The sequence below is a fragment of the Corvus kubaryi genome, unplaced genomic scaffold (genome assembly GCF_017639235.1).
Source record: "Corvus kubaryi isolate FWS band 111438036 unplaced genomic scaffold, C.kubaryi_AGA036_p1.0 split2-37374, whole genome shotgun sequence".
Classification (NCBI taxonomy): Eukaryota; Metazoa; Chordata; class Aves; order Passeriformes; family Corvidae; genus Corvus; species Corvus kubaryi.
Window position 1 is genome coordinate 7,215,629 of NW_024582082.1, and position 27,695 is coordinate 7,243,323.

Sequence of the window (27,695 nt, forward strand, 5' to 3'; positions counted from 1 at the left end):
CTCGGTTTTGAAAGACAGGTGTCTGCTAAGGAAGGCAGAGGCCCCCCTTGAAGTGGCAGATATAACCCCTTTTCCCTCCAAAGTTATTATATTTTGAAATCAAGGGCCTTTAGGCAAAGATGTGGGAAATAGGAATAACAGTTCTTTACTCTATATATATATATGTATATAACCAGTCAAACAAAACAACAACTATAGCAGTAACAGCAATCACAAACCCAGTCCCAGCCTTCTCGGCTGTCAGGCTATTTCCCCTCGGGTGCAGTTCCGCTCGCAGCCGGCAGGGGCGCTGGCGGCTCCCGGTGAGTAGGGCAGGTGCGATGGTTCCCCCGCGGCTGCAGGGGGCGCTCCGGAGCGAGCTCGGGAAACACGCGGCACCGGTGGCCTGGGATCCCGGGAAGGGATGGAACAAAGGCTTCACAAACTCCTGGGCAGCCGATCCCGGACTCTCAGGAACAGCAGGCTGAAACGGCAGAGACGGACGCAAATCCCGGGTGGCAGACGAGATGTATCCAGATGGGAAAAGCCCACGGAGGCCCAGGCAGGCAGGGCGAGCCGGGCTACAGCGTAGCGGAAGCTCAAAACAGCAGCGGGGCAGGGCAGCCACAGCTCGGTCTCCAGCAGGGCAGGGAAAGCGGCTTTTGGGGTCCCGGCGTTGTTTCCAGCAGGAAGAAAGAACGGCCAAAAAGAAAGCAGCAGCAGCTCCTTTCTCTGCAGCTTCTCTCTCCGGACGCTCAGAGCGAACTGACCCCACACCCAGGTGCAGACAAAGGAGTAGCCAGGTCCGCCCCACTCCCCTTTTGTCTTTCTTAAGTACAGCTATTTGTCCCCTAGCAACATGCATATGGGAGAAAATTCCTTTAACAGGGAAAAAAAAAAAAAAACAGACTAAACTAAAACCCCAACAGGGTCTTTATGGTGCTGGGAGGAAGTGCTGATGGGGGGGAACTGAAGCTGGTTTTTTTCTAGAATTCTTGCTTGTGTCATCTTCATCTTTCCGTGGAAATTAGTTTTGGGATTAGGAGTGGTCATCAAGGCTATTGAACAGGCAGTTCGTTAGAGAGGTTCTTCTAGCAGCCCTCATGCAGGTAGATCACTGATAAGCTCAAAAATCTGAGGAAGAATTACAGTAGACAGCTGGTTTAAAAAGAAACAACTTTTTGTTGAAGTTATGTTCAAAATGGAGTTGCTGTCATGGAACACTACTGGTATGATGCATCTGCATTTTCCTATTAAAAACATTTCAGCAGAAAATTTTGGATAAGTTGTAGTTTTCTCAGTATTTCAATGCTTTACTGTGGTGAATATTGGCACACTAGTGTGAAAAAGTATTTCAAAATACTTTCCTGTGAAAAAATAATGGATGTATTGTTGCTGATCTTCTTTCAGAGAGAATTTGCACAGAAAGAAGCAATGAAACAAAAACAGGTAGATGAAATAAGAGACAAGAAAACTGGATTAGAAAGAACCATTGAGCTGAAATCAGACATTCAAAGTAAGAAAGAAGCAGAGCTGAAGAATGTAAAATGTGAATTGCAGCAGTTGGAGGGGTTTTCAGACAGAATTAGTGAGTTGAATGAGGAAATTGGCAAGACGGTAAGTTAGTGTGCAATTGAAAAAATTACAGAAGCTTGAACTAAAAACTTTCAGCTTTATCATTAAAAAAATATACCAAAACCCATAACCCCCCTTTGATGTTTACTCTTTCAGCTGTGTTTCTGCCCTTTTAATATCCTGTATTCTTTGTCTGTTTAGATAGTGCACCTTTGGGGCAGGGTGTGTTCCTACCTTGTTTTTGTACAGTGCACACGTAGAATATGCTGCTTCTGCTTGATGAGTTGTAAACTGGGTAATAGCACAGCTGGCAATTAGGAGATTGGTTAGTCTTAAATTATTGAGCCAGAAACTTTGAAATTAAAGTTCCATACTACTTACATTTTCAGAGATAACTTGCCTGTGAGATGGACTAGTTGGTTTTAAGTGTTTTATGTGATGAAGTAAAGTTACAAGCATTTTATGTTCCAGCTGAACGGCTGGTTATGCTTTTGTAGCCAAATATTTTGTGGTTTTTAGCAGCATATGAATTCTGCTTGACAGTGTTTTTTCTAGCCTCCTCACTAGGATAATTTCAAATTTAATATACAGTAGATACTAAAATACAGAAATTCAAACTAAATATGAGTGAGCTTCTGGTAAAAGCATGAGCAAGCTGGGGCAGTACTGCATTCCAGGACTGCACCCAGTATCTGCTTGGGGCTTTCCTTGCCCCACACCAGTGTCACAGCCTGTGTCCTTCTGCATGTATTCTTTACAAATCTTGTGGCATTCCTGTAACAGCTACTGATGCTGCTGCCAGGTAGCTGAAGAGGTTTCTTCTGTTTCCTTTAGTTAGAACTTCATTGATTTTTGTAATTATTTGTGTCTTCTGGGCTCTTATTTTTTGTGTAGGAACATGAGCTGGAGAAGGCTGAGAGGAACAGTAATGTAGAAACACTCGAACAGGAAGTACAGACTCTGCAAAATGAGAAAATAAACCTGGACAAAGCTCTTAGGAGGTTGGATCAAGAGATGGAGCACTTGAATATACACACCACAACAATTACCCAAATGGAGATGCTGAAGAAAGACAAAGTAATGTTTTTATCAATATCTCATAAGAGAGGGACATGAAATTGATACAGTCCCTCCAACATTTGTGTATTTTTCAGGTGTTTATCAACAATCAGATGTAGAGCTTCTGTCTGACTTCATAGAAGCTATTAGCTTAATGAATGCATTGACTGTTATAAACATGAAAATAGGAGAATTTCATTTAAAATGCTTTGTTTCCCTAGGCAGAGAAAGAAGATCAGATTAGAAAAGTAAAATCAAGACATTCTGAGGAACTAACATCACTGCTGGGATACTTCCCCAATAAAAAACAACTTGAAGACTGGCTTCATGGTAAAAATAAAAAGATTAATCAGACAAGGGATACTCTTGCTAATCTTAAGTAGGTATTAATTTAATTAATTATTTCTTCACAAGTATTTATGTAATTATGAATTTAGTGTTTATTTAGGTATCTGCAAAATCAGAAAAAACATCCTGCAGAGTTCTTGTGATGTAGAGCTGATACAGTTTGTGCTAGTTAATAAAATCACAATATTTGTAGTGTGTCAAAGGCAGCACTAAAAGCAGATAGCAAAATAGTGATCTGGAACATCCTTCGTTGTTTGTACTAATTCTAGCTGAATGAATGTGCCTGGGGCTGGAAATTGCTGGTCTTCCAATTTTCTTACAAATCACAGAGTGGTTAATGACTATATCACAAGTTCATGTGTGATTACCTGTTCCTGATTTCATTTGATTAAATAAAACAGCTAGTTAGAAAGAGTAGGAAGTTTCTCATCAGTAATGATCTAGAAAACAAAAGGGATTTAAAATTAAACACTTGTGCTGTACTTGCATGAATAAAAAGTTGATGCTATAGATTGCCTGAAAAATCAATAAAGAGGAAGTGGTGAATAGTTCTGTAATACCAATTTCAGATTACCTTCCCATGGTTTTTGGTTTTGCTTAAACAGTTTAAATCTGTGGGTTTGGGTAACAAAAACGTTTCTGCATTAATATTTCAGCAAGCAACTGGCATCAGTAGAATATGATAAAACTTATGCCAGTAATGAGCTAAAAAAAAAAGAAGCCCAGTTGTCCCATCATGAAGCAGAACTTTTTGATGTTTGTGGAAGTCAAGATTTTGACAGTGACCTGAACAACCTTCAAGATGAAATTGAAAAAAGTTCCAAACAGCGAGGTAAGTTCATGTATAGCTTTACTTTTTTTCCTGAAACACTAATTTAGCTGATTATGCACTGTTTATTTGACATAAGTCTTCTGTTTGTTTTTCACCCAGCTGTCCTTGCTGGAGCCACGGCAGTTTATTCACAGTTCATTACACAACTGACAGAGGAGAACCAGTCTTGTTGCCCAGTTTGCCAAAGAGTTTTTCAGACAGAGGCTGAACTGCAAGATGTCATTAGTGATCTGCAGTCTAAACTGCGCCTTGCCCCAGACAAACTGAAGTCAACAGAATCTGAGCTTAAAAGAAAAGAGAAAAAACGTGATGAAATGATGAGTCTTAAACCACTGCGGTAAAGTACTAAGCAAAGCATATTGTTGCAGGCTGTTTTCTTTCAAATGCTTTGGTTTTGATTATTAAAAACTATGCAGGCATCAAGGAGGCTTTATTTTAGGGCTGGTTAATTAATTTCAAAATGTCATTGTTGGGATAAATATTTTGAGAGAATTTGAGAATGTATGAGGGTAGAGCTTTCCTTCACAAGAGGGCACTCTTGTTCACTGCTTTATACCTTCTCCAGATCACTTGCTGTAATGAAATTAAAAACCAAAAGAGATTTTGTTTGCTTGTTTGTATCATCTCACATAAAATGAGGGATGTATTACCTTAGCTGGGTATGTAACATAAGCTTAGTTAGATATGGGCAAAGTTAAGGGGATACTATTTTAGCTAAATTTAGTCTTCCACTACTAAATCATATCATGGATTTTGTGATCTTGAATGTCTTCAATTTATGCTGCTGTTTTTGACCAAGGAAATGTTAGGGATTTATATTTCATTTAAGGCAAACTGTAGTTGAACTCCAAGATAAGGAAATTCCAGACCTGAGGAACAAGATCCAGAATGCAAACAGAGATTTAACAGGCCTGAGGCGTGAGATAGAAGAACAGGAATCACTCCTGCAGACAGCTTTGTCTGAGGAAGAAGGTGCCAAAGCACGTTTACAGGATATAACTCTGATGGAAAGGTACCAGGTATGCATTGGTAATTTTTTTTAATATATAAAATTATACTCACTTGCATTTACATATGTAGTTACTCAGTAATATGACAAAACTTTGAGGTCCTTATTTTAAAATGCTTCCAAAGACAGTATAACATAGGTGATCTTGTACTAATAAAATTTCAATTTACAAAACTTTTTTTTTGAGGACCACAGGGTCCCTTGAGTTCTGATTCAGTTCTGTGCTATATGAAAAAAGAGGTGTAATCCAGAACTGAGCGCAACCACAAGCACACAAAATACAACCAAAGTGTTTCCAGTCCTCATAGTCATTATAGGTCACTGTATTCCCAGCATCTCACATGTGTTTCCTGGTTCTGTGCCATCTGGATATATGGTAAAGGGAAAGAGAAATCCTGCACTTCTTACTATTCTGGCATAGGAGACTGTTTTGAGCAGTCTTCATGCCTTTATTACCAACAGAAAATCTTTGCTTGACTGAGAACCTTCAGAGGAGCAATTAGAGAACCTGGGGCCAGGCAAAGGACTGAGAGCATTTCATGAGGTGAAGATGTCAGCAGCTCCTGAGGCTCCAACAATTCCAGTGTTGCAGGGACAGGTTGCACATGGAAGTGTCCTGAAGTGGGCCGGGGATGTCAAAGGTCTGTGCATCCTTATTGACTGATTCCATCTGCAATTAGGAATTCCAGTTCCTAGCAGCTGACATAACCCTCCTGCTAATGATGTGACATTGCTCCAGAAGAGAGGGTATATTTGAAGGTCTTGAGTGCCTCAAGCCCTGAGCTTGTTCTTATGTGCCAAAGACAAAAAAATACATTGTTAAACATTAATATAGTAGTAATGGTACTTTTCCTCATGCTTTCAGACTGATATTAGGGATGTTGAACGAAAAATTGCTCAGCAGGAGGCTAAGCTGCTAGGGGTCGATTTAAGTAGAACTGTACTTCAAGTAAGCCAAGAAAAACAAGAGAAAAAACACTTGTGGGATACAGGTAGGTCTTACAAACCTGTTATTTCATTTTTATATGGAAAGTAGTGTTCCAAAATTCTTGCCATTAAAATTTTAGTTTACTTATTTTACATTCTCAAATAATTGTATTCTCCTAGTTCGTTGTTACTGGTATTTGGAGTCATACCAGCTTAATTTACAGATGAATTTTCATAAGGATTACAATAATGGTTTTAATAACAGTGTGACTGTTTGTTTTCGTCTGCAGTTACTGGTAAAATTGAGTTAAATCAAAAACTCAAGCAGGACCAGCAAAGCCAGATTCAGCAGCTGAAGAGTGCAGTTAATGAGCTCAAAGCAGAGAAGCTGCAGATTGTCAGCAGCATGCAGCGGCGGCAGCAGCTGGAGGAGCAGACTGTGGAGTTAACCACTGAGGTTCAGTCCTTATACAGAGAGATCAAGGTGAGAAATACTCTTAATTGTCTAACCCTTAGCTTTGCTGGCCTTGAAATAAAAAAATAATAATCTTGTTATACTTAATATTGTCTCTAGTCCTAGAAAATGGGATGGATTTCTAAATGTTTGTCCTGTGCTGCTATTGTATATCTTTGGGAATTTCCAGAACTTTTTTAATACATATTTTCACATTTTCTTTTTTTAATACACCCAAAAAAGAAATAAGTAACCACATTACTTTTTTTACTGCTTGAAAAATTATTGATCTTTACCAGAGTCCGAAAATAAAACCTACTTTTTTCCAACTACTTTTCAGGAAGCAAAAGAGCAGGTACTTCCTTTGGATGCCATGTTAGAGAAATTACAGCAGGAGAAGGAGGATCTAGTGAATAAAAGGACTGCAAGTAATAAAGAAACACAAGAGAAGGTTTGTTTGCTCTTGGCATAGCTGTGAGATAGGATTAGATATTGTTTTTCAGGCATGGATGGAAGCTGTGGTACTGAGTTTGCTTTTAGGAAACGTCGGTGACTCCAGCAGATGCTTTGGATTGATGGAGCTTTCAGGGAGGAAAAGAAACATGTTCAGGACATGAACTCAATTGTAATTAACCTTTGGCAGTCTTGACAAAAGGCTTCTTGGCACATTTGGCAATATTTAGTGACTGATGGCATTCAAAAGCCCTTCCTAATAGACCCAGGAGGAACAGCAAGGATGACCATCACCCATCCTTGCCAAGAGACACACGGGTTTTTCCCAGGTTAAGTGGCCCTCGTTCGTTTTGGGAAACATTTTCATGCTTATAAGGAGTATTGGGATTTTAGAAGCTGAAGACTTTATTAGAAAACTAAAGGGAGTTATGATAAGGAATTGTACTTGGGCAGGAGTGTTACCCGGTATCTTTGATGCAGAGCATATCTGTTCTTGAACATAAGACCATATTTCATTTGAAATCTTTCCTTTGCAGATGAATGGCATAAATGAGAAAGTTAAAGATATAAACACGTATGTGAAAGAAATTGAAAACTATATTCAACAAGGAAAAGAAGACTATAAAAAGGTAATCTAAAAACCAGTCAATAAAAAGTTAGCATCAAAAGTACTTTTGTTTTTAAATCATATACCATTTTCTTCATATTTCTTTAGCAAAAGGAGTCTGAACTTGATGAAGTAAATTCTCATTTGGCTGCCTGTGAGAAACAGAAGGAAAAGATAAGTAAAGAGATGGAAATGACCCGACAAGATATTGACACTCAAAAGGTGGATATATTGTTTAAAGTATATTTGGCATAGTTGAAATAATTCCTAGTTTTGGTTTGTCTGCCTATGTCTGTAGTGGTGTGAAATTAGCTTCCTCTTGATTTATTTGATCAGTTGTTCGTCAGGATAGCTGCTATACGTGCATTAGGCTGAAAATAGTTTTGAGATTTGTATGTGCAAATTTAAAAATCATTTATCTCTAACCATCATCTTACGGTATTTGTAAGAGTTCAGTCTGGTGGGATAGTACTCAGCATTTTCAGGAGTATCTTTATGTGGAAGATACCTGCCTTTATAAGTAAAGTACAAACTGCAGGTACCAAAAGTTGCTTGCTACTCCAGATTTGTCATGTGTATAATTCTTGTGTATATGTTTCAAATACTGTTTACATTCCGTATAGGAAATATGTCTTTCCCCATTCTACCCCTTCAATTACTGTCTACTCTTGTAGAACTGAGATAGAGTACTTGGTTAAATCTCATCCTAAACTACTTGTCCTGGTTGAAACATGGATTAATATTCTCAAAAAGAACGAGTCTTGCATTCAGTTGTGACAGTGAACACTGTCATTCCAGTTTGAAAGATGAAATAATATTGCTGGTTTCCATTATACTCTATTTCTAGGACAAGGTAAGTTCTCACTGTGATAATTTTTGTTGTTGTCAATTATTTTATACTTGCAGCATGTTTTAGAGTTGTGCAGAATTCATACATTTGTAATCAATAAGCAACATACTGAAACATTATACAATTTCTTGCTTTCTTTTGGTGCTAGATACAGGAAAGATGGCTGGAGGATAATCTCACTTTGAGGAGGCGGAATGAAGAGCTAAAAGAAGTTGAAGACAATATAAAACAACTTACAAAAGAGATGGGAGAAATGAAAGTCCCCCAGATGAAAAAGTAAGCACCTTCAAAACAGAATGGTGTGCTTTGCACAAGAATTCATTGAATGTCTGAATGTTGTAGTCACTGTGTTTTAGTGTGTCCTGGTCCACTTTCCCCCCCATTCATACAGAGTGCTTCGTCCTTGACGCCTCTGTTTGCTTCATATCCCTGTGATGACAGTGTAAATGACTCCGTGAAATGGTACAGTGCTTCTGGCTGGAAATAGAGATATCTGCTCATTCCTGTTCCAATCCAATCCTTTTCATGATGTTTACTGAGAAATCCACATTTAAATAATTCATGCTTCTGGATAAGAGTATTTAGTTTTCATTTTCAGTCTGCTCACTTAGTTCCCAGCAGCAAATTTTATGTTTACTTCAGTTGTTTAGTAATAGTTGCCTAGATACTAAACACTTTGGAAAAGTAATCACCCCTTTTCTGGTTCTTGCATGTGAAATATTTATGTAGCATGCTGGAGCTTACCCAGTAATTCATCTATTTTGCTCAGTATCCATTTATAAAATTAATTTTTTTTTGTTTCTGCATATAGCACTTTAGTATTTGAGCTTGACAACTTGCTTCTCCCACTCAGAATAGTGATTTGAATATGTTCTTAGCAAACTTAAAACTATTTTTATTTCAATAGTGTATTCATTTCAGTGGCATTATAGTTTTAACTGTTACAGACTTTATAGATATGATACAATGAGCTGCTGTTTAACATAAACTCAAAATTAGAACCCTGGTTAAAAAATTGAAACACTAAATACAAAATACTTGTGTATCAATTATGGTTTCACAGTGAACAAAAACATCTGGAGGAGAAAATAGAATCTCTGAAAAGGAACCATCACGTTGCACTTGGCCGCCAGCGTGGGTTTGAGGAGGAGATTGTTCGCTTTAGAAAGGAGCTCAGAGAGCCACAATTCAAAGATGCAGAGGAAAAATACAGGGACATGATGATTGTCATGAGAACAACAGAGCTGGTGAACAAAGATCTGGACCTTTATTACAAGGCTCTTGATAAGTAAGTATTGTCAAATGAGGATGATTCTTAAATGTTTCCATCTTTATTGGTATTGATAACTTTGGTGCAAAGCAGCTTTCAATTCCAGGCTTCCAGGGTAACTCAGAAAATTGCTATGATTCCTTGAGATATATTATAATTTCTCTTTATAAATTCTGGCATTTAAATATTAAGAAGACATAACAAGGTATAACTTCCTTAGTAAATTAATGAAACTATACTGGAAACTACACAGGATTGGTATGATGTAGGAAATTTGTAAGTTAATGTCTGTAATGTACATATATTAAATGCATTGATGGTAATAATTGGAATTTAATACAGTCATAGGTAAGTCTGATATTTGTATTCCCAATTCTCTGTAAGACTTATTTGAAGTTTTGGTTGTACATTTTAGGACTTAATTTGCAGCACAGCAATTGGAGAGAGATAAGGAAAGGTGAAATTGATGTTTAAATCCTTTATTTTTAACTTGGGCCCTTCTACTTTTGTTTCTATAGCAATATATTTTATCATCTTCTGGTCATATCTTAACATGCATAAGATATGCCAGGTAGATTTCTTGTTTCTCATGACAGCTTCTCAGGTAAATAATTGTGTTTTAAAGAATATTACAATATAGAGGGTTTTTTTCTCCTTTTCCAGTGTGGGTGGTTTTGTGTTTATATTAAAGAAGGTAAGATCATAAGAAACATGTCTGGCATTTGATGGAAGGTTTAGCAAATTTGTGCTTGTTTCTGTTTCCTCTGGAAGCTTGTTTGCTGGTTGTGGACTGACTGGCCAAAAAGGGCATCTCAAAATTTGTAACCGTATACAAAATGAAACATGTGGCTCCTAAAAACCCTATTTGTTTGTTTGTAACGATGGAATAGTAGTGAACAACTTGATGGACAATAAGGGAGGATTTTTGAATCAGTGGATACATCCAGGAAATAGTAAACTGGTGCTCAGTGGTAGAAAGATAAATATTAGGAACAAAAAAAGAGAAAGAGAGAAAGATAAATATTTTGGCCACTGTAGGCATTCTCAATACACCCATGTCTTGAATAAAGTATGGAATTCTGGCCTTCTATTTAAAAGCAGTGCTGGAAAAAGGAGCACAGAAGAGTAATTACGTGGTTGAGGATACAGCATAATGGTCAAGAAGAGAAACAAAATAAATGAGATCTTTCCAAGTTGAAAGGACATTCTAGAGGAACCCCATTCTAAGCTAGTTTGATAATAACATTAAATAAAGTAAACATAATACTAGAATGTAAGCTAATCCAAAATTTATTGTGTGAAGATCTAATTTGTTCAGAGCGTGTATAAGTCTTCCCTTTCAGCTGTAATGGAAATGCACTCCAAGAATTTCCTTTTTAGATTTTTTTTGTATGGTATCAAATCATCTATTGTTTCTATTTAAGGCTAAACAGGAAAACAGTCTTGTAATTTCAAGAAAAATAGATAAGCATCACTTAGCGGTAATCATCTGAAAAATCGGTGAGACAAAATGCTAACTCCAATGGCCAAACCTGTATCTGTGGCTGGGAAAACCAACATTTTGGGTGTTCCATGCTATCAGATGATCTTTATTTACTTTATTTAGATTTATGATAAATTTTGATGAGGAATGCATTCTTGGGGTTAAGTAAATAGTTGAAAACATTTCAGTTTTACTTAACAAAACTTAATAGAGTTGATACCTCAGTATTCCCCAGAACAGGTGAAAGAGCAAAGGTAGAAAAAGCATATGTAAAAATCCATTTCAGAAGGATATTTGAGAGAAGACTATATTGCCATAAAGTTAGTGAGCATTTTTTTCATTACAGAGTAGCTTTTCTTTAAAAAGCCAAGTTAGAAATGCAGTGTCCTGTCCTTTTCTGAGTGCTTTGTAAGATTTCATGAACTAATGTCATGCTGTTATGTTAACCAGAGAAATTAAATTTAAAATTATTAATGATTATCCTGTGTTACTCTTGCTGCTAAAGAGAAAAGTAGTGCTTGTCACAATGCCTGTTTGGGTAATCACAAATTATATTCTCAGTAGGAATTCTCTGCTCTGAGGAGACTTTAGGTTCTCCTTTCCTGCTGTTGTTTGCCCTGTTGGGTGAGGGTGACTGTGCCAAAGAGTAACACTCCTGTTCTGGAAAGCTTAACATCAGATTCATCTTCTTGGTGTCAGCTTGAAAATAAATCTCACACATAAATCATAAATCTCTTAAAAAGTCAGGTAAAGTCATTCTCCATTGAGTGACTGCAAATATATTTGTCATCATTACTTTCCTACTTCTTAAAACTGAGCTGTTTGTGAGCATAGAATTATTTATGCAGTGGCATGTTGTTATTCCTTAGGTACTTCTCCATCCAAAATAAAATAGTATTTTCTACATTTTTAGTAAAAGTATTAAGGGAATGGAAAGGGAGCTGCCACCTGCCTTAAAGCCCCTAGCAGTCCCTAGCAGTCCCATGGTTGCATCTCTAACAATTTGCCTTCTTTGCTGTTGTTTTTCAGAGCAATAATGACATTTCATAGCATGAAAATGGAAGAAATCAACAAAATAATTCGAGACCTGTGGCGAAGCATTTACAGAGGACAAGGTATGTAATAATTTTTTTTAAGTTTTACCCATATGTATCCATTTGATATTGAGCACTGCATATGGAAAAGTGTTTGTTCACAAGATGGGAAATAGCTGGTTCCATTCTAAAGGCTGTATCTGTTCTTCACCACTATAATCTTTCATTGCACGTTATATAGTAACGTGCAGGATAAATTGAGTTAATTTTCACTTTCCTGTGTTTTCCAAAGGTTAGGTTTCTTTGAGACAGGGGAAGTGCATGAGTTCATTCCTTCAATTTTGGAAAAATTAATTGCCAATCTATCAGTGGGAGTTCTGAACTGAATTTTTGTTGTCACTACATACTATACCTCTCATCTCCCATTAATCCAATGATATTTTTCGAGATCTTTGATAATGCAAAAACTGTCTCCTTCCCATTTTCAGATATTGAATATATAGAAATTCGCTCTGATGCAGATGAGAATGTCTCAGCCACTGACAAAAGAAGAAATTACAATTACAGGGTAGTAATGGTGAAGGGAGATACAGCACTGGATATGCGAGGAAGATGTAGTGCTGGGCAAAAGGTAATGGCTCTTTATCTTCAGTACACGCACAATAACAGGGATTCTGAAAACTGACTCAGGTGAATGCAGGAATCAAGTGACCAAAGAACAGGCAGCTCCGACTCTTAATTTATTATTGCGTACCACTTTCCTTCACTGTGTCTGGGTGACAATATATGAACAATATATGACTCTGAACATCTGAACCCTGTTTTGGGCTGCCAAAATCCATTGTTTCAAATGGGCACTAGGCTGATTCCCTGCAGGAGTGAAGGGTTTGACTTCCCTCTCTCCTCAAGTTCAAGTCCTCCCATTTTGTCTCTTCCTAGTTACCACTGAGGTTTCCTCAGCTTCAGGTCTATTGATTTGCTCCGGTTTTTTTTCTTTCTGAGCCCTTGGTCTTCTTTTTGCAACTGCATCTACTTCTGAGTTGATAGGACATCTCTTCCTCCAAGTTATGCTGCTTTCACCTGCTGCTGACTATAACCTTTCATTTCATGTCACCAATATCACACCTAGCCATACTTCCAGGCATTGCATTTCCTCCTGTGCTGTCAGCTCGCAGCTCTGTGGTCTGCCCATTCAGCTTCAATAGCACACGCTGGCCAAGTGGCCTGATGACACACCAGCTGTGACAATGTGGTCAGAGGTTCATCACAGTTAACCACACCCACACATGTTGAGGGTTGTTTCCACCTGTCTGTTCTATTAAATGTGTCCTCTCCTAGAGTAGTTTAGGATGTTGGCGTTAGAGTCCTATGTAAATGAGAGTGAAACTTGAACAAGTTTCTTAGCTGAAATTCTGAGAATTCTTCTTTGATCATCAAATGTGATGCCAGCAGTTGTGATAATTGGAAAATATTTTTGGTAGCACAGTTTCCATTGAGTGTTCTGTAATTTTTAGTAGCTCAGTAGATCTTGTAAATATGATTACGCATGTTGATGCAAAACTAACATGGTGGTAAAATCCTACTGTCTTCCATTTTAGTAAGTAGTCAGGAGTTCAGTAACTCAAACTTAGTAATGCAGACAAATTTCCACCCTCCCTCCTGTAGTGGGGTGGGCTCAAGCAGAGTGTAGGGGTAATGCAAACAGCAGTGTTGTAGCTTCTTTACCCCAGATTAGAATTCTTACTTCCAATATCTTCTGAATTTTGAGTACTTCTTTGTAGAGTCAATCTTTGAATTCAAACTTGAAGTTTCAATGTAGTTTTTCAGTAATTAATTAGTTATTGTCATTTTGTGAACTGTCAGCACATTGTTCTGTAAACTTCAGCCACAGTTTGTAATGGCATTAAGAACAGGTTGTTACATGTAGACCCTCTTTAAACAGTTTGAAGCTTGAGATTTTCATGTTTTTTCCTTTCCCTCAGGTGCTTGCTTCTCTCATCATTCGCCTTGCTCTAGCAGAAACATTCTGTCTCAACTGTGGCATTCTGGCCCTAGACGAGCCTACAACCAACCTTGACCGAGAAAACATTGAGTCCCTGGCACATGCCCTGGTAGAGTAAGTGAGCTCTCCTTGTGGTGCTTAACAGTGGGTATTTTTCAATACCCAGTTGGCAGTAGTTAATTATATTTTACGCTGGCTTATCTTTGTTGAGAGTAGTTTTAGATTCCATCTCTATCTGGAAAAGAAAAAAATATTTCTTGCATAATTTGAGGGGTTTTTTTATGTGGGTAAAAAGAGTGGCTCATCAGGATTAGATTGCTCAATGGTTTATGTCATTCATTATCAATAAGGAAATATTTTTGTGCTTTGTATTTGCAAGTTCTCTAATGCTAACATGGGATTTAGATAAATGCACACTCAATAATATCTCTCTGTAGGATAATAAAGAGTCGCTTACACCAACGCAACTTTCAGCTTCTGGTGATTACTCACGATGAAGATTTTGTTGAACTTCTGGGCCGTTCTGAGTATGTGGAAACATTCTACAGGATAAAGAAGAACATTGACCAGTGCTCTGAGATCGTGAAATGCAGTGTCAGCTCCCTAGGCTCCTATGTTCATTAGACTGCTAAGTAATTACATATTATAGACAGCATAACCTGATACATTATACACTCCCTGACTTGATAAGAGGTCAGTGTAGGTGTCTGTAAATGTAGTTCCTTTGTATCATATTCTGTTGAAGATTTGTAACAATTTTAGCCAGAGTCTAAAACTGTGAGACTTTCATACTTCTTATCTTTCCACATATTTCTGTGCCTGGGTTTAGGAATCACCATCATTCGAAAGAATTTAAATGAATATGACATAGTTAAATTTTGATGTATTTTATGCTTTAAAAGTGAAAATAAAGTTGTGATGTTCTTTGTGGATGTCCTGCTGGGGAGATCCAGTTGCAGAATCTCTGGAGTAGCTACAGCTCAGTGGAATATGGCTTGCTCTCCATCCCTGGCAAGGTCAGCAGTGCTGGGTGTCGCTTTGGTTGAAGGTGTGTTCATTGCTACCTACCTAATCTACCCAAAATTCACAAGCTTCAAAGAACTTTTACTGCTTTTTCTGCAAGGTAACCTAACTCTGGCTGTTCAAAGACAGAATCTTCCCCAAGTCAGCTTTGCTTCAGAATAAAGCAAAGGCCCATCTCTAACCAGATGAAGGAGTGAATTCTCTGCTCAGTGAGTTATGTCCTGATTCTTCATGGCAATGTCTGCAAACAGGAAAATGGAACATAAGTGCCTCAGAGAGTTAGGTTGTGTGAATGCTGAACTTCACGTGCCCTGCTTTGAGTTCTTCCTGAAGCTCTTTTCCTTGGTGTGATAACACCCAGGGGCCCTATAGCTTGACAGCCCCAGGGAACCCACTTCTCAGTAGGAGTGACAATGGAAAGCCACAGGGGTGGTCTGCTGCAAAATGCAAAGGGCCTGATTATCAAGAGTCCTGAGGTTGCACACAAGTTCCTCATGCTTGCTGCTTCCGAAGCCACGCAAGCCCTGAGGGGAGGGATTTCTGGGTCCCTGTTTCTTTGTAATCAAGTCAGGGGCTACCTTGAATTCTTGGTAAGTGTCCACAAACAGAAGCTGGACTTAAAATTCTTTGAAACCTCAGTCAATGGTGTATGACCAAAGCACAATTTCAGAGGAAGAATCTTTAAACCACCATGAAAGAAAGTTAATTTCTGTAACATCAGGACATTTCTCCTTGGCAAATGTTTGAGTGAGCCTTAGAACATTGGATGTTGTCTTCCTCCTCTGCCAGGGTGCAGGAATCCCTTTTTTTTGCAGGGATAGGGAGCAGTTGACATGGGAGGGGTGCAAGCAGACCTGGCTTGTATGGACAGGGCCTGGGGCTGGCTGAGCATGATAGACCAGAGCCTTTGCCCCTGGAGATGGTGCAGCTGTGCCCCTCACATTACCATCACACACCCCCAACATCACCTCCTGAGGGGTCTGGATATCTGCACAGAAAAGGACAGAGCCCAGTATACCCCTACTCTGGTTCTTCTCTATGGCAAAGGCTCTTAGGCCTCAGCCTTGGCCAGGGTGAGTGGCAGTAGGTGCCTTAAAGTGTGATGGCAGAAACCAAGATCTTCAGCTAAGGATTATTTCCACCTAAATTTTCTAAAACTGGAAGCTACCAGTGTCAGGGTGACCCCAGTCATCGGGAAACCACTCAAAGATAAGAAAATGAATGGGACTTCCTAGCAATTACGCTTTCACCAATTCCCCAAAAAAGCAATGAACACACAGCGGGGGGGGGGGGGGGGAGAGTAGGAAAAGGAAAATGCTACTACCCTGCATTATGTTTGCAGTTTTAAATAAGAAGCTTCACTGACTCTAGTACTACTTCCTGAAGGGAAATTTTCTTAAAGATACAATCAACAGAAAAAAAAATGCTTTGTCTTTTCAGATTTTCCTGTACAACCTGTTTATTTTAGCATGACATGTACACCCCAGCTCTGCACTGTCACCAGAAGCAACTCCCCAACCTTTGTAAGTTCTGTCCTACTTTTTCCCAAGTTAAGGCCATAGCTCACAGTTCCTCCATGAAGTACTTTGGGTACATTTTTGCCTAATCAGCCTTTCCCAAGTTTATGCTCACACATACTTTGATATTAAACATTTTGCCAGAACATAGGGAAAACACAAGAAATGTAGTGGGAAACCAACCTCTCCTATATCAAATAAATTAAAATGATAAAAAATAACCCACTGAATAATTTGAATAATCCATAGGCTCCTTGACAGCCAAAAGCATGGAAAAGAGACTCTGCCAGCCCCATGGTTTTCATGTGGACTAGAAAACAAAAAACAGGCTTATGTAAATTAAGTGTAGGAGAAACTTCAAACACTTTCATGATATTCTGCTGTTGATGGGTACCTTGGGACAGTGAGGGCAAAAATGGGCCCGACTGCTCCAGCCATGGCGGTGCTGCCACCTCTCCCATGCCCACCGGAAGCAGCAGCAGATGGGTACAGTCAGCTGCCCCCAGCGCCACGTCAAGGGGATCCCTGCTCTGCCACAGCTTCCTGCCCTGTCACACAGGGACAACCTCCACCCACGGCGGGAGGGCTGGAGGGGAGGGTGGCACAGGAGCAGAACATCCCAGGAGAGGTGTTCTTGCCCCTACGTGATGCTACACAAAGTGCAGAACCAAGCGGAGATGTTCTATGGCAAACAAGGCACAGATTTATTGCTGTAATTCACTGGGCAGGTGGCAAAGTGGTGAAGAAAGTTTTTGTCTACTTCCCATTTTGGGTGGAGTGGGGGTGGATTTTCAGCAGGGAGATCACAGCACCCATCCTCCAGACAGCAATCCATGCACACACCTCGCAGAAACAGGCACACACTCAGATACATGATGGTTAAAAGCCAAAAATAACAGCTGCAAAATAACAGTATCAAGTCAGCAGAATTGCTGTTGGTTCATGAGCCGAGATTCAGGCAGTTGCCTTGGATGGTAATTGCAAAGCCACTTGTCTGAGGGCACCAAACACCAGCTCTGCCTGTTGGCCTGGAAGGGTTGATTGAGTGCAAATCCCTTCCAAGAAATTTGGTCTGGTTGCAGCCTCAGTTCTGGCAAATGCTTTTGGAGCCAGGGAGGTACAGGAGATGGAGGGCTTTGGCATGCACCACTCAGGTAAGAGACTTTCGTTCCGCCTCTGTGCCACAACATCCATTTCTTCAGTACCATGACGTATTTTTGCTTTATCTACACTAAGCAAGGTGCCAACTACTTTCGCTAGGAAGAAAACCCAGAGACCTCCAAGACATGCCTGTCTGAACATTTTGTTTCTAATTGGAATTAACATTAGTAATAGAAAACCAATACTTCAATTTTCTGATGCTTACTTCAGTATTATTTCTGCAGTATAACTCTGCTGCCTGTTTACAGACTGCTGCATAACACCTGCCCCAAAGTACTTTCGATTTGCAAACTTCAGAGAAGATTAATTGTTTTAATTTTTTTTTAATAAAAACTGCTTTATGGCCTGCCTGAAGTAAACAACTGACTTACTTAACTCATTACTCCCAGCTGCAACTTCTCCAAGTAGCTTCCTCCTACATGCCATGTTTTAGGCAAAGAGCTTTTAGGTGCCATAGAATTACATTAAAAAACACAAGCAGATGAGATTATCTACAAATAAACACCACAAACTAAAGCAATAAATATAGATGATGCTTTCAAAAGCTTAATCATTTGCTGTCTCCCTGCAACTTTGCATTTAAATGTCACACCAAGTATCATCTCATCTATTTCAGTATGACAGGGTTTGCTGCCCCCGGGCAATCTGCCAGGAGCCAGCGTTTACTCTCTGCCTACTGCAAGATTACACCTTTGGGGAACGCCACACAATTTGCAAATTCTCCTTCATCTGGCTCCATACTGTAATTTGATCTACGCAGGAAAAGTAAATTGCTGGAACTGTAGTGCACCCTTCTCTCCAGCTGCAGCAGCTGAAGGAAGCAGGAAGGTTCCAGCACCGCCAGCCCTGCACAAGGGAGAACTCAATGTTTATAAAGCCAATAAACCCAACCACTGATTCAAGAGATACTACATGTGCTGATGCTACACTTTATGCCGTGACCCACATTTGGGTTTTTTCAGCTTATAAAATGTTTTATTTAATTGCTCTGCTAAGTAAGGATCAGCACACATGAGAGAACAGCCTGGAAGATGTGTTGGTGGCTTCTCCATGAGGATTTCATAAAAGTCAACGCCGGAATAGTGTTGGAAATGAGAAAATGGTTAGTAGGGTCATCCAAAATCAGGCCCTCAAGGACAAACTGAAGTTATTTATATCACCTCAGTTAAAGCATCTGCTGGACCTTCTGAGTTCTGACATTGTTTCTCAATGCCATGATCCTATCCTGTCTCTCCAAAAATCCTCCACCTGCCACAGGGATGAATTTGGTTGCTAAAGCAAAGGTGGGAAGGTGACGCAGTTGCCTCCCTTCACTCAAACTGCCAGGGAGAGGGAGCTGAGCATGAGGAGACTGCAGGGAAAGGAAAGGCACCCAGGAGAAGGAGGTGCCCTCCTTGCCAGCCATGCTGGGATCCTCTTCCCATCCTGAGCCAGGGATGGCTAAAGCAGCTGGGCGGGAACATTCCCACCCCTCCTGCCTGCCAACTGCCACTGGGATGGCTCAGTACGAAGGTGAAGCTACTGTCTGTTTAACTGGGGAGGCACGAATTCAGCCTGGCTAAAATTAGGGAAATTATTCACCCATTCCCTACAGAGCCAGGTTAGAGAAGAGGACGCTGCCATAGGGAGCTGTAGCCCCTGGATATCTGACAGCCATTGGTCATACCTATTTCTTTCCTCTGATTTCCATCAATTCCATCCATGTCCCCCAATGTCATCCCATGCTGGTCATGGCCATGGCTGCAGCCAACCCCTCTGGTCTTCATTTGTGTGCGGTGATTGTGGCATCCAACCTTGGCTTTGCTGCTGGAAAAAAAAATATAAAAGAAAGAAAAAATCCATGGCTTTGGGTACAGAACAAAGCAAAATTTCTGGGTTTGGTTTCCGGGTCTCTTCAGATGACTTCTCCGTTTTCTGGTGTCATCATCAGAGATGCAGCTGTGGAAAGGCTCAACCAATGCTGGCCCAACGTGCACCATCGCCCCCTGGTCTCTCCTCCACATGGGGGCAAGAGGAGCACAATGTACCTAAAATAACCACCTGGATAATTTCTCTGAATTGGTTGGGACCTACTTGGGGTGGCTTGAATCAAGCATTAAGAGCATGGGGTGGCAAGGCAGGGTGGGGACACACCTCTGGGACCCCTCTGTTTTCTGCCTCTGGCCACAGCTGGACATACACGGCAAAAAAACAGCAAAGCAAAACCATCTCTTCTATGACCAGGAGACTCAGTTCAGGCTAGACTCACATACGTGGGGTTCTGTGTCTACCTTGATCAGCAGCACTGGGTTCATGGTCATGGTGTCCCAGCACCCCAGTCCCTTTGGGAAGGACAGCTTGACTGACCAACACTCTTGGAAGGAGCTGTTTTGGTTCCCTGCAGGTCCCATGCTCCTGGTGGGTCTGATCCCCTCTCACATGAGCCTCCCCCAGTGCTGTTTCTCAGAACTGGGCTCCACCTTCTAGGTATCATTTTCTACCCCCACAATGCAAATTTACACGTGAGCTTTTCCCATCAGCAGGTTCATGTTGCAATATCAATAGTTTGGGGAAGGATTTTATCTGCCTTTGAGGGAGGTGACATACACTCTCCCATGCATGGTTTGCAGAGTCGGGTAATCCAAATCATGGGAACACTCTCCATAGCCGTCCATAGCCCTGTGATCCCACTGGGACACTGCGCCAGGGCACAGTGATGGGACTATAGAGCATTTCCTGGGGTCACGGTGCATCCTGCTCCAGCAGTTCAGCTCAAGGGAGCCAGGGACACTGGCTTTGGGACAGGTGGACATGACAAGCTCTGCACTGTGCAGCCCTGGATATACACCAGGCCCTCCACCTGAAGTGATGGGAACACTACAGGGTCCCACCTGCCTCTGAACCAGCCTCTCAAAATCACAGGAAATTCAATGACTGGGAACTGTCACCATCTTTTTTTCAGGAAAACAAATTTTTTCAGGCTAGTACAGGAACAAATGGTGAGTGCTGCAGTCCAGTCCTGCCACTGCAACCTTAGGCCAATGGTCATCCCACAGAGAAGGAGAACAGTGAAGTGGGAAGAGGTTAATTTGAAATATGAAGTTCAGGCTTCCTCAGGCTCTCTCTGGCTCTGTGACACCTTGACTTGACTGAAATTTTGGAGATTAAAAAAAAAAAAAGGTTTAAACTTAAATGTTTCTACATTTTCTAAATTCATTTAACAATTTGCACTATTTATAAGCCTCCAAGCAGGTACCAGCTGAAGTTGGGCTTCCCTGGACAGGGTTTGCCCCAGCTGGGGGAGCAGCACTGCAGGGCCATGGGGAGCTAGTGACAGCAGAGCCACAAGGTGCTGCTTCACCTGTGCATGCAGGAGGATGTAGCAAAAGTCATTTAAGAGTCTGGAGAAGAAATGAACCTTTTGCCAAGTCAACTTTTTTTGCCACAAAATTTCTGCTGACAACACCAGCCATAGTGGGAAATAACTATGGGTTTGTGTCTGTTCTCCTGCTCAAGAATATGGTGGTCTGAATCCCTGAACTATTGTTGATTCTCTGATGTCCCCTTGGAAGGTGTGAGAGGGACAATGTGGCATGGCATGGGATGGTGTGGGATGCCAAGCTGGGCACTACAGGAGCCATTGTCCCACAATGGGATTTGTGTTACAGAGCTAAGTCCTTTTTGAAACTAAATACCCACATGCCAGAAAACACCCTCAGCTATTTCTTCCTTTACAAACATGAGCACTTTTATTTTGTTTTTGCATATGTTTAACATCTTGATAAAAGTTTTGAGGTTTTCTTTTCCTTCAAATCTTTGACAACTTGAGCTTACTGGGCCTGCTGTTATTATGGCCAAAGGACATGAATTTTTCTGGCACACAGTTCAGCTCTTCCTCTCCAACAGCATTCCTGTGCCAGGCCTTTCCCTGAAACGCTGCCATTGCCCATGATCCCCCTTTATGCTGGTGGTGGCCAAGCTGCAGCACAGGGCACTGAGGTCCCAGCATGGCCCAGGGACACTACTAGGAAAAGGAGCCTTGCAGGAGGAGAGGTCCAGGTACCTGCTGGTGTTATGTCATCCTCCATGAGACACCAGCACCCAGGGCAGGAGCCTGGCAGGCATCCAGCCATGCACATTCTAGAGGTGGTCCTTCTGCATAACTGTTTGTCTTTTCCATCGTGGAGACCAGGAAAGCACCAACGGGTATTCCTCTGCCTTGACTTTACTCAAGCCTTGCAACGTGCTTGGTTTGGTCCTGCACATGTCCATGGTTTTCCACATGCAGCACATTACAAACATGCTCGATAGTAAATAGATCCTTGAACATCAAAAAGAAAATCTCATCTTCTCATCCCAGTATCTCCTTATCTATCAGTTAGGTGATTAAAATCTGCATGTATATATAGAATAATAGATAACGTTATTCAAAGTATAGAGAAGTCTTTGCCACCATTACGTAATGCCCTTCTTTGGGGTGTCTCACTTCCCACTGCATCCTCTGCTGCACAGGAAGACACCTATATTTGGCAGTAGCAATGGAGACGCAGGTCCTTTTTCACACTATAAAAATGGTGCTGTCTCAAGCAGAGGCAGAGAGGCCCTGGCCATCCAGCCCAGCCAGCACAGGACGTGCTCAGACAGCAGTGACAGGATGCTCCCCTCACTGAAGACAACTTTCACTCTCCTCTCCCTGCTCCAGCTCATCTCTTCCAGAGCCATGACTCCATCTCCCCAGCAAATACTGAAGGAAGTCATCCTCCTGATCCAACAGCTCAACTCAGGAGTGCAGGTAAATGCTGCTACACCTCTTGGCTTTGCTTTGCTTACTCGTTATTGATGATGATGATAATGTTCTTCAGTGTCCAAGGCCGGGCACTGGCACTGCCACCACAGGTGCCTGCTTGGGTGGCAGAAGCCCTTCCCGCTGGCTCAATCCACTCCATCCCACCTCCTGCTTGGGGCACCCTGGCCCGTTTCAGCCTAGACTTTGTGGGATCAGCACTTGAGTTGGTGGTACAAGCAGCTTCTGGGGTCAGGTCAGATGAAGTTTTCCGCCTGATGTTAGGTACTTTGCATAAAAAAAGTCCTGAGGAACAAGAAAACCCTCTGTCAGGGTGACAGAGGCAGCTCGGGGATGTGGACATGGTGGTCTGGGCAGTGTGAGCTGCCAGAGGGTTCCTGCTGTACTCCCACTGAGCACACAGGGACTCTCCTGCACCTTCCCAGACAAGTGCTGTGCAAACCCAGGTCCTGTGCCCAGGAGCCTGTTTGGAAACAATTTGCTGAAAGATGGATCTCAGTGCTGGCAGCACCAAGGGTGCATCCACACCATGGCCTGCTGGAGAGGGATGGAGACACAGTGCCCCTTCCTGGCAGAGGGATGATGGTCTTATAATGACAGTCTCATAACCATGACTCTCCCTTGTGTTGCCTCTCCAGGTCCCCTGCAATGACACCCGAGTGGCACAGGTCACCTTCATGGATCGAAAGGTAAACACCTATGCAGAGATAGGCAGAAAATGCATTTATCATAAACCCACACATAGTCAGGGCCTCCTCCCCATGGGGGACAGCACCTGTAGCTGAGGTAGCTTTATTAGTCACTGAAGGGCTGCTCAGTGCCAGTCGGCGGGGCAAGTGTATGGCTGGATGCTGGCTGTGCCTGAGCACCTGCCTCCATCCCACATCTCTGTCCCCCAGTTCCTCCCAACCCCAGCCATGGGGCACAGCCCAGGGCCCAGGTCACTGCTGTAACATGAAAGCAGCTTAGGAAGTCACTGTGGAACCTCCTGCTAGTCCTGGACACCTGAATAAGCAGCTTCAACTTAATTCAGCTACATGGTTCTAATCATTCCCCTCTGTGTTCCCCAGCTGCCGGACCAGGAGCTGCTGTGCCAGGCAGACATGGCACTCACCAAAGTCACCAGGTGCAAGGAAGTCTATGAGCCACTCATCACCAACCTGAAGCGCCTGCATGGCAAGAAGGTAAGCAGGGGCTGCACCTCCCCCCTCGTTCTGTGCTCCACGGCTCTGGCCCCATGGTGCCTGTGGCCCCACACCAAGGGTACCACAGGGCTGATCAGAATTTGCTCTCTTGAATTTGGCCAGAGCTGGGCATTGCAAACCTGAAAGTGATTCAGGATAATCTGCCTCTATCTATCAGTCCCCACCAGCCCCAGGCCCCCCAGACCAGTGGTCATGGGGGTCACACTGCTGGGCACAGGGGCCAGATGCTTGTTCTGAGCAAAGGACAATTCCTGAGATCCCGGGCCAGTATCCTCACCACTCTGAGTTATTTGCTGAATTATTTATGTGGCAACGGAGGCAAACAAAGCATCCGTCTGGGCTGGGAGCCTAGCTACCCACCGCCGCAGCAGCTAAATTGTGCTGCCAGCTCTAATGTATTTACACTTTTCCTTCCCCAGAACTGCTTCCTGAGAGATGAAAATGAGATCTACCTGCGCCACTTCTTGCCAGCGCTGGGGAACTTCACCCAGGGGATGTACAGGCGCAGGGGCTCGTCGGCTACACAGTAAGACAGGCACGGCTGCCAGCCCCGAGCCCCGGGATCTCACTGCTGATAGCTCTAAAATAGGTTTTGCGGAGTGGTTTTGTTTTGTTTCGGGTTTTTTTCTCTTTTTGCTCCCCGTTTCGTGCAGTTCCTCAGTCCTGCTCCAGCCGTCCTAAACCCAACCAATCCTCACAATCTGTCCCAGAGGGTACGCCGGGCACCTGGGGTCCTCAGCTGCGACGGGAAATGTCCCCTGCACGGCAGGCACCTAACATCTCCCAGACTTTCCGTCCGAGTGCTGTTTGTTAGATATTACTCAATCTTAGCAGAAGCGGTCTCGTTTGGACAAGGCTGCCCTTAACTCTTCCGTGCAGCCCTGCGGCTCATCCAGCTGGGATGCAACAACCCTTCCCTCTCCCCGGGAGGAGGGATGCGGGAGGATTTGCCGAGCCGGGAGGAGCAGAGCATCCTGGAGAGCATCCTGGACCAGCTGCTGAGGAGCCTGAGCTCTTAACTCATTCATCTGCTCCTGCAGCACCTACAAAACCAAAAACAGATTATCTGCTTCCTGTTCCCCTTAGTGACAGGAGGTTTCTTCACAATCATCTTCTCTTCCTAAAGAGATCAAAATCTACGCTGAAATGGTGAATTTTTCACTGATATGCTACTACAGCAGCTGAGGGGAAGGCCGACTTCTGGGAGCAGAGCTGGGGAAGTGCAGCATTCGAGAGCAAAAGCTGGGAGGGGAAACGGGTCAGAGGGGGCTGGAATTGTTACTGCAACTTCAATGTGTCTCTTCTATTGTCAGTGGCTTTTAAATTATTAATAGTGAAGACAGGAGAGTCTGTAGGATAACTTTGAATCTAATGGGTGCTCACAGGCGTCATATTTCTGAAGTTTATTTATTATTATATGTTATTTAAATAACTTATTTTTATAGTGTGTAATCTAAATATTCAAGACCAAAAAGTCCTTGCTGTTGAAAGTTTTTCTTTGCTTGGGACCCAAAATAAAAAGGAAAAGCCAATATTCAAGTGGTTTATTTTGAAATTACTTGGTAGTTCTGTGGAATACAATCATATTTAAAATACTGCTACCTCACTTTAGGGAACTCTTACTGTCTGATTGCCTTTGCACAACAATGAATGAACATGTGCTGATTTGTAATTTATTGTTCTTCTCTCTATTTAAAATATTTGTATTACAAGAGTTAATATATTCAAATTACCATGTATTTGAACGTCTTCATTTTATTATTTTGTTCATTTCAACTATGCACTAATGTTATTGAAGTGTCCCAGGGCTTAAGCAATAAACGGTTGAGTATAAGAGTTCTTGGTGCCCATGCTTTATGCTGTCAATTCCCTCTTACCTTCAGCATTTCATGTCGAGCATCAGTGGCGCTGCCTCCTTGGTCAGCACAGGGGACTGGGTTGAAGAATGCTGGCATTTTTGGGTCAATGTACAGTAAATGTACCCACTCTGCCACTGAGAGCAAGGCCTCAAGAAAGGAAAAGGCACCAAAGAACCCGCCTGGCTTGGGGCTTAGGAAATTTGTGAAAGGAAGGGGTGGTGGAGGAAGGGTGAGAGCCTTTGTTTGGGAAGAGGGCCATGGGCATGAGGCCATGGTGGAGGGGAGTGCTGGGGTGCAGGCTGTGGTCTGGGGGCACTGGGGGCTGGAAGGGGAGCCAGCAGGAGCTGAAGCGGAGCTGCAGGCAGGAGAAGGCTTGTCCAATGGGAGAGAGAAGGGATAGGGCTGGCTTATGGACCAACACATGTAGGAAACAAATCCACAAATTAACTGCTGGAAATTGTTATACATGCTCTGTTGGAGTGAAAGCTCCTCTGGACTCAGGCCCAGAGGGAAGCCAAAGCACAGGGGTTGAATAAAAACCTTTGGATAAGCTGAGATACATGAAGTCACATCTAAGTGAAATAGAAAAATAGATTTTTTAACTTTTAGTAGAAATATATGCTAAGTGCCTTAAACATTAAAAAGCTGTAGCAGAGACCTTAAACACAGTTCTTGCTGCAGCAGTGTTACCTTTTCACAGAATTCTTTAGTTTAGACAAAATATAGAGTTATACTGTTCACATTTTTTAGATAGAGTGTTCACATAAACAATAAGAGCTGATAGAAACTGTATATGCAAATCTGTGTAATACCTATGTAACACTTGTGTAAGATTTACGATTGTTAGAATTACACCAGGATAGGTTAAGAAAAGGAAAACTAGAATCATGTATTATTCTTATTGGTCAGTTAGCAAATATAATCCACACTTCTGTAAGAAAAAATATAGAGTATAGAGCATAGAGAGTATAGAGCATAGAGAGTATAGAGCATATAGAGCATATAGAAGAAGAAGCTGGTTTTTGCCTGCTGTTTGCTGTTGCTGCTTGCATTTATCATGAACCCCCTTCGAACTCTGCCTTCAAGAAAGCTATGAGACTAGGAAATAAAGAACTTAGCAGAACAGCAGCTTCCTCTGCTCTCTTACCCTGGTCCAAGAAGGAAGGGTACCCCGTCAAAATCTCAACAATGTTCTAAATGCATGTAATAGGGGCTCAACTGCAGTCTTGGGATTTGCCCTGGATAAACCCCAGCAGTATTAGCACCAGGCATGGCAGCAGCAGATATTCATGAGAACAGAACATGGACAATACCCTCGGGCACATGGTGTGACCATTGGGGATGATGCTGTACCAGGCCAGGAGCTGGACTCAATGACCCTTGTGGGTCCCTTCCAACCCAGCTTATTCTGTGGTTCTGTGATTCTGTGATTCCATGATCCCTGCTGCCATCAGCTGCCAGTCACCACAGGTGGGGTGTGACACCTAGGCAAACCCTCATGGTCCTGTCTCAGTGGCTGTCCTGGAATCGCTCTGGTTCGGGACAAAGAGGGGAGAGCTGAGCTGGTGGCTGTGACTTTTGGTAGAGCCCAGGCTCAGTGGCCATAGGGATGTTGGTGCTTGAGATCCTGGGTAGGATCCTTGTGGGATGGGAGATGCTCCAAATCACAGAGCCCAAGGGGCTCCAAGAGGAGGAAAACTGAGGACACTTCTCTGAATCAAGCACCTTTCTTTGGTAGAGAAATGGGGCAGGTTCATCCCTGCATGGTGGCTGGGATGAGGGCTCCAGAAACACAGGAGACCCCCACTGGGGCTGTAGCTGTCCCTCCAGTGAACGATGGGGCCATCACTGCCATTAGCTCCATCCCACCCTTGGGAAAGGACATGGGAATCTTTTCATTCACTGTTGTGTTGGATTATTGACCCTGGATTGATGTCACGGTCCCAACACAGCCCCCCTGTCACCCTCAGCTGGGCAGTGGGGAGAAAACATAACAAAAGGCTTGTGAGTCAGAACACGGAAAAAACACTCAGCAATTACTGTCATAGGCAAAACAGATTCAACTTGGGGGGAAATTAATTTAATTATTTAATTAATTCAATTTATTGTCAATCAAATCAGAGTAGGATAATGAGAAATAAAAACTAAAACACCTTAACCCCACCCATCCCCTCCTCCCAGGCTTAACTTCGCTCCTGATCTTCTCTCTTCTCTTCTCTTCTCTTCTCTTCTCTTCTCTTCTCTTCTCTTCTCTTCTCTTCTCTT

At 42.3% G+C, this 27,695-nt stretch overlaps 1 protein-coding gene across 2 annotated transcripts in view; it reads left to right on the forward strand.

Moving 5' to 3' along the window:
• The window catches only part of RAD50 (RAD50 double strand break repair protein), a 20,019-nt gene extending 5,205 nt beyond the window's left edge, over positions 1 to 14,814 (forward strand). For both annotated transcript variants that reach the window (XM_042014771.1, XM_042014770.1), the window contains exons 10-26: positions 1,390 to 1,596; positions 2,449 to 2,631; positions 2,835 to 2,992; positions 3,618 to 3,793; positions 3,893 to 4,130; positions 4,623 to 4,812; positions 5,668 to 5,794; positions 6,020 to 6,213; positions 6,524 to 6,634; positions 7,173 to 7,265; positions 7,352 to 7,465; positions 8,242 to 8,369; positions 9,157 to 9,381; positions 11,876 to 11,961; positions 12,369 to 12,511; positions 13,863 to 13,996; positions 14,320 to 14,814. In XM_042014771.1, coding sequence (XP_041870705.1) covers positions 1,390 to 1,596; positions 2,449 to 2,631; positions 2,835 to 2,992; positions 3,618 to 3,793; positions 3,893 to 4,130; positions 4,623 to 4,812; positions 5,668 to 5,794; positions 6,020 to 6,213; positions 6,524 to 6,634; positions 7,173 to 7,265; positions 7,352 to 7,465; positions 8,242 to 8,369; positions 9,157 to 9,381; positions 11,876 to 11,961; positions 12,369 to 12,511; positions 13,863 to 13,996; positions 14,320 to 14,506 — 2,694 coding nt within the window. In that variant the 3' untranslated portion in view covers positions 14,507 to 14,814. The remainder of the gene's footprint in view (positions 1 to 1,389; positions 1,597 to 2,448; positions 2,632 to 2,834; positions 2,993 to 3,617; positions 3,794 to 3,892; positions 4,131 to 4,622; positions 4,813 to 5,667; positions 5,795 to 6,019; positions 6,214 to 6,523; positions 6,635 to 7,172; positions 7,266 to 7,351; positions 7,466 to 8,241; positions 8,370 to 9,156; positions 9,382 to 11,875; positions 11,962 to 12,368; positions 12,512 to 13,862; positions 13,997 to 14,319) is intronic.
• The last annotated feature ends 12,881 nt before the right edge of the window (positions 14,815 to 27,695 follow it).